Source organism: Enhydra lutris, unplaced genomic scaffold (genome assembly GCF_002288905.1).
Source record: "Enhydra lutris kenyoni isolate GAN:26980312 unplaced genomic scaffold, ASM228890v2 scaffoldscaffold17, whole genome shotgun sequence".
NCBI lineage: Eukaryota > Metazoa > Chordata > Mammalia > Carnivora > Mustelidae > Enhydra > Enhydra lutris.
This window is the reverse complement of record NW_019154101.1, coordinates 22,602,829-22,615,657: the sequence shown is the minus strand read 5'-3', so window position 1 is coordinate 22,615,657 and position 12,829 is coordinate 22,602,829. Positions and strand designations below refer to the sequence as shown.

The 12,829-nt window shown below is 36.5% G+C and overlaps 1 protein-coding gene across 6 annotated transcripts in view; it reads left to right on the top strand.

The window, feature by feature from the left end:
• Positions 1-12,326, top strand: part of LOC111147617 (protein tyrosine phosphatase, receptor type K) — a 556,451-nt gene extending 544,125 nt beyond the window's left edge. For all 6 annotated transcript variants that reach the window (XM_022503780.1, XM_022503779.1, XM_022503782.1 and 3 more), the window contains 8 exons: positions 481-616; positions 840-989; positions 1,847-2,020; positions 5,059-5,190; positions 5,331-5,456; positions 7,966-8,129; positions 8,873-9,008; positions 11,784-12,326. In XM_022503780.1, coding sequence (XP_022359488.1) covers positions 481-616; positions 840-989; positions 1,847-2,020; positions 5,059-5,190; positions 5,331-5,456; positions 7,966-8,129; positions 8,873-9,008; positions 11,784-11,837 — 1,072 coding nt within the window. In that variant the 3' untranslated portion in view covers positions 11,838-12,326. The remainder of the gene's footprint in view (positions 1-480; positions 617-839; positions 990-1,846; positions 2,021-5,058; positions 5,191-5,330; positions 5,457-7,965; positions 8,130-8,872; positions 9,009-11,783) is intronic.
• The last annotated feature ends 503 nt before the right edge of the window (positions 12,327-12,829 follow it).

Sequence of the window (12,829 nt, the reverse complement as noted above, 5' to 3'; positions counted from 1 at the left end):
TTGCATGTACAAGAGTCTGTCAGACTGAAACAGTAAGCCAGCATTCTTGCATTTTGCCCGAGGACACACAAGTATATGAGTAAGAGTATTTCTGAGGTGAAATTTTAAAGCCCAAATGCACCCCTTTGTCACTTCTATGAGCTTGAAATCATGTGCCCTAGATTGCCAGAGAATGAAGCCTGTATGAGAGCTATGGAACTTGAACAACATACGTACATTATTTTTAAAACACAATTTGATATACAGAGTCTATCGTTTTCAATTTCAGACTCCTGCTCCCGTCTTCATTTTGCACCAAAACAAATACTCTGCCTGAAGTTATTTGTACATGAAATAAGTGTTTATATAACACATAAAAATTACACCTTGCAGTTTGTCAAATCAATTTGATTCCACCTGACAGCTGAAAAGGATCTTTATTTAATAAGACTGCAAGAACGTAAGTCTTGCACTTCTTTAGATTTGTTTAATTTATTTCAGTGCTGGTGCTGGACGAACTGGCTGTTACATTGTGATCGACATCATGCTGGACATGGCTGAAAGAGAGGGTGTTGTCGACATCTACAACTGTGTCAAAGCCTTAAGATCTCGTCGTATCAATATGGTCCAGACAGAGGCATGTTGCTTGTTATCTCTAATGACCTCTTTTTTGTTGTTGTTGGTTTCCAACATTTATCAAAAATGGTAAATGTTTTTCACATAGAATCAATATTACCTCATCAAGTCATATAGGAAAATATTGATAGCATTATTAATGTTTCTATATAGAGAAAATTCTCTGTATTCTCTACCTTTGATGACAAGGATTTTTATTAAAATAGTTTTTTTTTCTTTCTTAGGAACAGTACATTTTTATTCATGATGCCATTCTAGAAGCCTGTTTATGTGGAGAAACTGCCATACCTGTTTGCGAATTTAAAGCTGCATATTTTGATATGATTAGAATAGACTCTCAGACTAACTCTTCACATCTCAAAGATGAATTCCAGGTATTTACTTATTTCTAGAGTTTCTTTTATGAGGAACTTATTACAGTGTGTTCTGGGCATTATTAATTCCTCTAAGGAAGGTCTTTCAAGTCAAATTGATAATTTTTGACCCTATTTTAAGTATAATACCTATCGCTTTCATTTTACATATTATGGAGTCATTTTTGTTGTAATGAGCTCATATCTGCTGTATCTGAAATGAGTTCAGACTCAGGGAGGGGTATGGACAAAGGTATCATAAAGTCAAACTTGGTGATTTGTGTGTATTTATATGCAGTCATATGGATTTTAACCTGTGTCACTCCAATGTGAAATCAAGCATATTAATAGTAATAGCTGAAGTTTGTACTAAACATTGTCCCTATATAACCCCAAATGTTTCCACGGCCCTTAAGACATCCCTGAAGATATGTGAATATGAAGTCAAGAGTAGCTCTGGACACCTCATATTTTGATCCTTTGTGCAGTGCTCTTTCTAGCATGTTACAGCCTGTCTTCAAATACGGCACGGCAAAACATTACTACAAATGATAGTTTCCAACTTTGACGTTGGGTCATCGTTATGGGCCACTCTAACTCTGTTTTCTTTGGTTAGACACTGCATTTTGCAGGTAGCAATGGTTTTCAGCTTCCCTTTTCCTTTTAGGAAACAGTGAACAATGTGTGTATTGTTTCTTTGTCACTTCTCAGGCTTCATTAGCTTTAACTACAAAGTCTATTAGCCTGTCATCATGGCAAATGCCGTTGCCTTGTACAGATCCTTCACTTTGTACTTGGCCTCCCAGATCCTAGATGGATCTGCCTTATGCTATTAAATGGGTCACTTGCTTTTAACCTACGTTCCCTTTTCTTTTTAGACTTTAAATTCAGTCACCCCTCGACTACAAGCCGAAGACTGCAGTATAGCTTGCCTGCCAAGGAATCATGACAAGAATCGTTTTATGGACATGCTGCCACCTGACAGATGTCTGCCTTTTTTAATTACAATTGATGGGGAGAGTAGTAACTACATCAATGCTGCTCTTATGGACGTAAGAGACTGCTGTCTTTGTTAGTCTAAAGTGTCGTGAAAAGCTACGTAATGTGACGAACACTGGCTTGTTTTCTTTTCAAGAAAATTAAAAGGGCCTAGGAAGGAAAATTGGAAATTTTTATTGAAATACAAGTTTTTCTCGGAGAATGATTTTGAATTTTCCCTTCAGGGATTCTTAGGAACTATAAATTTTAGGCCCCATTGTAAATTTGGAGCTTGATTGTCAATTATGATATTCTGTACAGGAAATACCTACAGGTCATATTTTTCATCTCAATTATTTTCAGAAAAGAAGATCATGCTTGTGTATTTTGAATGTTAAGTGAGGAATGAATTTTTTAAAACCACATAATGCCTTATCTTATAGAAGTTGTGTTAATTTGGGAAATCTTTATCTCTGACATTTAAAGTTCCAGTAATTTATGGCTAACTTGTTTTTATCAGCCAGTAATTAATAGAGATCCTTTATAAACAGCTAGGAGAAAGCATCAAAGATACCTATTAATACATCCATCATTAGTGAAAGAACTGTCTTGCCCCATTCCAGCTATCAAAAATTATAAAAGGTAGAGTACTTCCTTAGGAGATTAGCTTCCCATAGACAGAACAACACAGAGAGAGACTTTTAAGTCAGTCCTTGGCTACCTTGCTGGGTTACCTTGGAAAGAAGCAAAAGGCTCTCCTGGTTCAGAATCCTTTTAAACAGCTCATCATCTTCATTTATAAACTTTTCTAGGTTTTGCCTTTTCATTTGTGGAACCATAGCCAGGGGAAATTAGAAGTCAGGGTCCATTCCTGTGTGACTAGTAATGAAACTTTCTGCAATATTGCTCCTATTGCGTTTTCCAAAATTAGCTTCTGATGCTAAAGACTTAGAAAGCCTACTTTCTACTTCTGATACCAGTCTTTTAGTCAGTTACTTTGCTCCTTTTATGCTGCAGAGCAGAATAGTCTAAAGACAAGCTCAAGTGAAAAGTTCCCTTTCTTGCCTGACCATTAATCATATCCACTGAAATCACACTGGATCCTCACTGTATCTTTTCTTCCCATTTTAATTGTCTGGAAAGACAAATATACTAAATACAGAGAAAACACACAAGACCTTTTTGTTTCTGAGTCTAGATTTGGAATTTTAAAAGACTGTGTGGAAAAGGGAAGGAGAAAATACCATTAGGAAAGAGATTGATGAGGTGTATGTCTGAGGCATTTTTTGTCTTTGGCATCGATCGCTGTTAAATATTTCTTCATTTCCAGGTTGTTTTCTATTCAATATGAAGACTGAAACTTGTTCTCTACCTCTTTCTACTCTCTGCTTAATTCCTTATGATTTAACATAGATATATTTCATAATTGAGACCATCCACTAGATTCAATAGTATAGTTGGGGGCCTCAGAAAAGTTAAGTTTGGCTTGTCTTATAAGAACAAGGTTCACTGGTCAGCACTCCCTGCTCCCCTTATCCTCTAGCAACATCCTCAGTGTTATACACCCTTGTGCCATGATTGTGAAGAGTTCAGAAGTAAGGCTGAGGATTCTGTGATTTCAAAGCCTCTGATGTGCTCCTGTCCTTATAGAGGAAGGATCTAGGAAAACAGCTCTGTCCTCTCATATCATCTTATCCATCTCCCCTCCCCTGTGACTCAAAACCTGAGTAAAGAGCTCACCTTCCCATGGAACAGACACGTGATTAGAAGGAAATTTTACTTATTTCTTCTGAACCTTTTTGATGAGCCTTCATACCTTTCTTAGGAGACACTCACCTCAGATGCAGGTGTAACTCTGTGAGGCCTGAGGTCACTCAGAAGCAGCCATTTGAACTGTCAGCACTCAGATTTATCCCACGGTCTTCCATGGAGTTAAATGCCATGGTTAGCGGTATTTCCCAAATGGCGATAAGATCAATGTTCTGGAATCTGGTTCTACACTAACATTTAAGACACTTGAAAGATTTTAAGGAGTTGTGTGATAAAAATGAGTTAGGGGATCACTGACAGTTTTTATCCACATGAAGGAAATCTATCTCAGGCAGCTGTCTTCTTTTCGTTGTTGTTTTTTTATAAACTATTTAATACATAGAAATACAGATCATTCGTCTGCAGAATGACAGATTGCCCAGGTCAGATGAGCATACCCTCTACTTCTGGGTAGAGATAATGTGTCATGTCCCAGTCAAGGGGCACTTGGTAAAAAAGGAGCCATTCCCTTATTGGTGGAGGGAATACACTTCACCAAGAAGTGCATTTTAGTTTAAGAAAAATCTTAAGTGATTGAAACTGTGATTCTGACCATTAATATGCATTAGAAATGTCCAGGAAACTGGGATGGGCCTGCAAGATGAGCAGAATGTGCTGATAATATCCATATAATATAAAAGCACACAAGTTTGAGGCATATGTGGTTTTTCTTATTTGAAATGGAAGAGAATCCAGCAGTTTTATATATATATATATATATATATATATATATATATATACACACACACACACACATATATGAAATATATAAGTATATAGTACATATAAAATATACAATATATGAAATATATAAAAATATATAGATAAATATATATAATATATGTATATGTTGATAGATTTTGATGGGTGGATAGATAGATACATACAGATGGATGTACACATACACTGGGGAATTTTGTGCCTTCAGCCTCTCTGATTAGCTTTGAAAATCTGAAAGAGCCCATGGGCACCTCATGGAGGATCTTACCCTTGAGAAGTTCTTGAGTTTCTTCTTTTGTTTTTGTCCTAAGTTTATTTTTCTCAACAAAATGAAACTTAAAGCCTTGACTTGAACTGCTGCTGAGACTTTGAAGTCCTGCCATCGGATCGACACATTACTAGCTCCAGTACATTCCAGCAGCCCACATCTGTTATTCCGTGGCTTACGGAGCATCTGCCTCCCTCTCCACGTAGAGCTGCTTCACCTCACCTGGCCCTACACGGAAATGTTTTGAATTGGCTTGTACAACTGATCATTCGGTTTAAGTTCTCATGTTTTCCCACTTCCCTTGTTTCTTCACAGAGTTACAGGCAGCCGGCTGCTTTCATCGTCACACAATACCCTCTGCCGAACACTGTGAAGGACTTCTGGAGATTAGTGTATGATTATGGCTGTACCTCCATCGTGATGTTGAATGAAGTCGACTTATCCCAGGTCAGTGGCTATGAGTTGCTTTTGTGTACTCATGGACAACTTAATAAAGTAGTAATAAAAGTTAAAGTCCACTTCATACTACCCTCAATAGAGAAAAATAATGCTCTTTTTTTTTCCCCTCCCAAACATTCATCATCTAGGGCTGCCCTCAGTACTGGCCAGAGGAAGGGATGTTAAGATATGGCCCTATCCAAGTGGAATGTATGTCTTGTTCAATGGATTGTGATGTGATAAACCGGATTTTTAGGATATGCAATCTAACAAGAGTAAGTCATTGATATTTTACCTGAGCTGATCAAGAGCAACTGATCATAACCATGCTGGGGCACAATTCCAATCAGACAACAGGAAGAGTGGAACTAAGGTGTTGCATAATCAGTTCCAAAGCTAGTAATCATCTTATATCTTAGTATTAGAAGAAAAATACATTCTAAAAATAGGAAAGCAGAAATGCAGGAAGCTGGGTGTCCTGGTCAGTTACTAAATTCAGATGCACTGACTCAACTGAGTTCAATGGTCTGAGCCTGGTCTCTGCGTATATGTAGACTTTGGTCGAGGTCAACTACATGTGATATTAGTATTGATACCCAGCCCAGAAAAGGCATATAATTGAAAAATAAAGATATAATAATAATGATGATGATGAATAAAAAGCTTTACCTCAGGAGGAAGGGATATGTCAGATCAGCCATTATAGATAGGTTCCATGTCACTGTTAGATATAAGGGAGAACCTCACACATGAGGAGAAAAGGTAAATCACAGCCATCTTTGATTCCCCTTCTACCTATAATTTCATCTCCCTACACATTTCAGTATCTGGCTCTGCCCAGATTTGTAGAACCAGCACTGATACCACTTTTCCCAGGAGCAAAGCAGCAGCTGTGTTTCTCAGAAATCTTTCTTTCCTTGAGTCTTCATATATTTTACACTAAATGACAAATTAAGTCTGGGGTCTCTCCTCCAAAAAAGCAAAAAAAAAAAAAAATGCTAATAAAAACTGTTTAGATTGCATAACCAAATAGCAAGCAGAATTTGAAAAGAAATCGTTAGTAACTTCCATGAGATTACTCTCTTTTTAAAGAGAGTTACTCTGTTTTTAGCTCAGCAGCTTTACGTATGTGTATTATTTTAAGTGTGTAATTCAGATTGTCATGTTTCGGTGTTTTCATATCAAAATAGCTATATGTGTTTCTGGTTAATAAGTCTATATGTATAACTATAAGCAGAGGATGTAGTCATCGCCAATTCTGTCGCTCATTTCAGTGGGAAAAAAAGATAACTTCAAATCATGTCATAATATTCATGCATATCTTAGATGTTAATTTAAATGGAATCTCATTATGTCTGCACATCTGTTCCATTATGGTTCTAGTAATATTTTAGCTGAGAAACCATAGCTGCTAAACTAAGAAAGTAAGACTTGTCTTTTTATTGAGCTGTTTGTATGAAGAATATTCTAAGGATGGAAACTGAAATCTGTTTTTTTGTCAGCATATTTGTTTATTTATCTTCCTCTATATTTGGTGTTCTGGTTCTTATTAGTGCTTGATTTTTTTTTTTCTATTCCCAATCTTACTTAATATCTTGTACTTCATGAGATATTTAAAATGCACCAATGAGAAGTTGGGGTATTGTACCAGTAGGTCCTTGTGATGTGTGAGCCCTTGCCATATGGAAATTCAGATCTGATGCCTTATGATACAGTTTGCTCATGTATTGCAAATTCTTTCTTACATTTTCATATGGGGCTTAATGTTTTGCTTCATTCACTCAACAGTACTATTCTTTGGACACAGTATTTTGCTAGGTTCTAGCAATATAGAGTTTAGGGGAGAAAGAAAGAGATTTCCTCATCCTTAAAGAATTTATATTTTACCAGGGAAGACAAACACTGAACAACTCATTCTATAATCATTTATTTACAAATATAAGAAATTTAGACAAAAGACAAAATCCAGAATGTTTGGGTTATCTGACATAGCTAAGTGACTAGAGAATTCATTGGGGTAGTGATCTTTCAGGCAAAATTTGAAAACCATAGGAGCTTTTGGGCAGTGGGAGAACCAACTATCTTGGTATTCACAGAACAGAGAGGTTTCCTTGGACACACAAATTTCAGTTCAAAGACCAGAAGAGCCCCAGGCAAACCCAAGACAAATTGGTCACTGTATTTGAGATTAAGAGGCACAAACAAGAAGGAGATCTTCGAGGCCAAATGGAGAGTTTGTGCAAAGTTCCCAGGCAAGAAATGACTTGATAAATGGGAAGGAAGCGGAGCCATATCATGTAGGAATTTTTAAGCCACTGCAGCAATTTGGATTTTATGTAAGATCATTTGGAAGCCATTAAAGCAGGGGAAGATCATATTTGCATTTCAAAATAATCATGATGCTGCAGTAAGAAAGATTTGGAAGGAGATCAAAGTTTATTCAAGGAGATCAACTAGGAAGCAATTATCATAACTGGTGATTGGGCCAACGCAATGATGTCAGCAGTGATAAAGAGTAGAAAGGATTTGAAAGTTATTTAAGAAGTGTGATTGATTATTGGATATGGGGTGCAAGGGAAGCTTATGTAAAGGTAATTCTCATGTTTCTTGGTTCTGTAACTTAGAATGTTTCTGTACTAGCATGTATGTATTTTGGACTTACCACGTAGACTCAATCCGGTATAAATGGCATTTATGTCATGGTATAAATTTTTATGCACCTTTACTTTTTAGTAAAAATTCTAGTCCCGACTTATTTACAGAAAAATGCTTTTCCCTCTACAGCCACAAGAAGGTTATCTGATGGTACAGCAGTTTCAGTATCTAGGGTGGGCCTCTCACCGAGAAGTGCCAGGCTCCAAACGGTCATTTTTGAAACTGATACTGCAGGTGGAAAAATGGCAGGAGGAGTGCGAGGAAGGGGAGGGACGAACCATCATCCACTGCCTGTGAGTATGGTGCCTCAGCTTGGCCGTGCTGGGGCTTTGGTGCTCATTTCCTCACTAGACTTCATGTTTTCCACTTTAAAGATCTTATGGATCTCCATCGATAGCATTTTAAATAATCTTCCTGTCTCGTGATTCTATAATTAACTACCAATTTTCATTTTCATATTTTTTCAAAATTGATTATTATATAGTTGTCACATGATTTAAACTCTTTCAAACACTACTCAGAACCACTTTCCTAACGTACACAGTGTACAAATATACCACAATTTCAGGGGATCAAAGTTGCAGCAGCTGGTGGCTCCAGAATGTTCCTAAGCATAAGCTACAGAGCTGACATCATCCTCATGTGTCCTTGCACTCTGCCCTCTACACATACATGCACACAAATGAAGCAAAATTAATACAAAATGGAAAAAAAATAAAGATCATGTTTTCCTTTCCTCAGTTTATAAGATTGTGTGACCTCTGGTGACCAAAAGCTGCCATTCTAAATGCCCTGGCTAGGACACCTGGGTAGCTCAGTCAGTTAAGCCACTGCCTTCAGCTCAGGTCATGATCCCAGGTGCTGGCATCGAGTCCCGCATCGGGATCCTTGCTCAGCGGGGAGCCTGCTTCTCTCTCTGCTTCTGCCTGCTACTTTGCCTGCTTGTGCTCTCTCTCTCTCTCTGACTAAATAAATAAATAAAATCTTTTAAAAAAATTCTCTAAAAAAAAAATGCCCTGGCTTTCTTTGCTTCCAGAAATGGCGGTGGGCGAAGTGGTATGTTCTGTGCTATAGGCATTGTTGTTGAAATGGTGAAGCGGCAAAATGTGGTGGACGTGTTCCATGCAGTCAAGACTCTGAGGAACAGCAAGCCCAACATGGTGGAAGCCCCGGTGAGTCAGAGTCTCAGGCATGAAGGGAGCAGAGACATTAGACAATCCTAACCTACTCACTGGGTTGACTTCATACACCCAAGGGAATAAAATGTGTGAGTCTTTGTGGGGACTTTCCTGCCGAACTGATGAATTCCTCAGTATCTGTCTCTACCCACAGAATCCTAATCACATATCACAAATGTTCGTGATGAAAACTATTTTCACTTGATTTGGGAAATGTATAGAATTGTGGGTTTTTTCCTGTGATAGACCATAAATATCTGCTGTAATAAGCTTCACTAAATAGATCTATAATAAGAATAAATTCTACTCTCTAGTCTTTATTCTTGTCTATTTTTAATTTCTTAAAGCATCTAGGTTAACTGGTAAAGCAGTCATCCAACGGATATATTCCTAAGTTATATCAGCACTTAGGCACCTAATATCTGTCCTTAACTGGCAAATGAAATTTATTTTAGTCATTTCCTATAATTCTTCACTTCTGGTCAAATCATAAATTTTAAGCTGTCATCATTGACAGTTTTCAGCTTTTACAAATTAGAGTGAGTGGTTCAGATGGTGCCACCTGAATTTTCAGGGCTCATAAAATCAGACCACAGCTCGCAAAATAAGAGCTGATAGGAATGGGTATGTGGGAGCTCATCTGGGTGGAGATGTGTGAACAGTAAGAAAGAAAAGTTAAACTCCTCGAGCACATTTTACTTCTAAAGAGAGATGTCTGTGGGTTACACATATGTACATGGTGGGATAAGGTCAGGAGCAGCTGTGTAGTTAATGTTCACACAAAAGTAAACCAGAAAAACCAAGGCAAAATTGTTGCTTGCCCTACATTATCAAGATGATCAGATAACTAGAATGAGCAATTCAATAAACCTTTAAAGTATTCTTACCACTTCCTGCTCATGGATTGTTCACACAAAAAGTGCATTGCTTCCTGAGACAAAAATCTGAAGTTACATTTATACCGTTTCACTTTTACAAGTGGTAACAGGCGTTTTCCCCTTCTACAGACCCCCTCAAATCGTCCCTTCTTCAGCTTATCCCTTAGGTTTTATTGCTGTTGTCTGGACAAGGTGATGTTGGTTTTGACTGGAGTACTGGCAGTGGAGATAGAGAAAGGGGGGTGGATCTGAAGGATTTTTTATGTAGAACTCTCAAGTCTTCCTACAGAATGTAGTGTTTATGTCTTTTGATTCTTGGCTGTCTGAAGGTTTCTTAACGTAAACTCTGCCTCGGTGTCTAAGATCGTGTCTTCTTAAATTCTTCAATGGGCTCACTTCTCCATCAGAATTCAAATTTTACCTCCAAATTTAACTCTGATTTCCTACAATAACTTCGGGGGGAAAAAAAATCTCTGGTCTAATTCAGCCATTCTAGAACCTTCCAAAAAGTTTCTGTGTACGTTTACATTCATGTCCCATTAATCCTGACTGAACTCCTACCCTCTGATTTGTGTTTAATCAGTGTTAATGATGAGTTTAGTGTGCTGTTGAATTGAACTGACAAGTTTGGTAAGAAAATTTAGAGTGTAAACAAAATTGCTAATGACAGATTAAAGAGACATAACTGTTTTCAAGCACTTTTTGGCTCTTCAGATGTACTTGCCACAGTGGTAGGCTAATTTAAATCACACCTACTTGATAATTAAATGTAGGATTGATAAAGATCTCTTGGGGAAGTTTTTTATTACCCTGGTTTATTGCTGGAGACACCTGGAAGTTCTCTTTAGAAATAATATGCATTTTAGACTGTTCTTTATTCCAGCCTGAATTTTACCCACTTGGACTGAGTTGAGAAGTTTTTAATGATGTATTATAAGTCACAACTTGTAATACAGTCTGATTTTCTCTAAATTCTTAATAATGGAGACGCATAGATAGACTTAGAGGAAAGGAAGTTTTAGCTGAACTTGTCAACCAAGTTGTCTTAAATATATAAAGACAGCAGAAATAAATTTTCAGATATAAATAAGCTCAAAAAATCTTAAGAACCACTAACCATTTTTTAAAAATTTACTTAAGTACTCTGACAAATGAAAAGCTGTATCAAAAATTAAGGACTTGAAATTGTGAATGGCAGCTTAAAATAACTTTTTTCCTCCTAAGAAAAATTATCTGAAGTTTAGAGAACATTTGCACATGTTCACTATAGCATTTATTTCTATCAAAGAAAAAATAAAAACAATCTAATAGTCAAATCTGTATGTTAGACTTCTATGTAGTGTGAAAAGAAATGTTAAATAACATAAGAAAAAGATAACAGTGTTAAAGGAAAATAAAATATAAGCTTGTATTCTCAAATCTGGGAGGGTAATTATATTTGGTCTAAAATAATTATTTCAACCATGCCTTAAAAAGGACTAGAACAAAACTCGGGCAGTATTTTACCAATAATTATTTCTAGTAATAGAATTATGGAACTCTTTTTCTGATAGCTTTTATTTTCCTATGCTGGGCAATTTTTCTGTAGCGATCAGGTTTTTACTATTATAACTGGATAAAAAAAAATACTGGAGATTTTCAAAAAACTAATAGAAAATATGAGGCAAAGATAATATATCTTTTTAGATCGAGTTCCTTTTCCTTAAACAGAAACATTAGATTCAAACATAAAACATGGATGCCCAGAAATTAAGCTTCTGTATATAGGAAAACTAATAGGTAATTCTTGAATAATTTTAAGCGGTGGCTGGGTGTTCATTTGGTGGCGATGGTTCGCGTTAGTCTCCTTTCTCTTAACTTTTCTCAACTCTTACGTTTTCGCCTCTTCCAGGAGCAGTACCGTTTCTGCTATGATGTCGCTTTGGAGTACCTGGAATCTTCTTAGTTGGGTGAGACCTCAGAGTGCATCCACCCAGAAGCCTGTTCGTCTGTTGAGCCAGCAGCCATTGTACCTGTTACAGTTGTGCAGAAAGATTTTAATGTGGGGGGTGGGAGGCTTTTACATTCGAGAAGTGAAAGTATTTTTCTTATGAAGTTGTGTATCTTAATAAAAAGGACTCAATTAGTTTCTATTACTGTATGAAAGCATCAACATTTCGTGCCACATGAATTATATTTAATAAGAACAGATTCCAATGAGAGCTTATCAGTGTTTGTACAGTGAATCCGCAGCTTTTTCTCGCCTGGTTCTCGCCTGGCAACACCACATGTTGCATGAATTAATACTTTCTATGTGGCATTTTTCTCCCTTTTTTTAGATAAAAGATGTTAAACCTTTAAGCAGAAGTATGAAAAGCTGTGCAAATTCATAGTAAAGTTCATTTTTTATATGTTTCCAGTGTAGCAGATCTCTATATAAATATATAAATATATATAAACTGGCTTATTTTCTTTTGATGTGCAATGATGGCTGGATCATTTAAAGTTCTTTTTAGGAAAAGAAAAAAAAACAAAAACATAAGCCAAAGACTCAAGTGTAAATATGTCTATATGGAGAAAGCACATTATATTTATTGGTTACTTACATTCCTTTTTGATGGCTAAAATACTACCACCACACGATCATTTTTTTTCTGAAGAAAGCTTTTTCTTTCACTAAAATCAATTGTAAACGATTTTTGTAGATTATTTTTTGTATGTTTTAGTGTAAGTAGAGGATAAACTTTTTATTCATAAATGAGGAAGCAATGTTCTTTATAGTGATTCTCTTGTGTACATGCTCGTGAATTAAATTTATGTAAAACACCTTGGCAATTGGGTCTTTTAATATAGGACCAAATTCAAACGTTTTGCTGAAAATGTGTAATTTTTCACAATTTCATTAGGTAAATCATGGTTTGGTGATCATACTTGAGAACTGCACACAGTCCAAGGCCT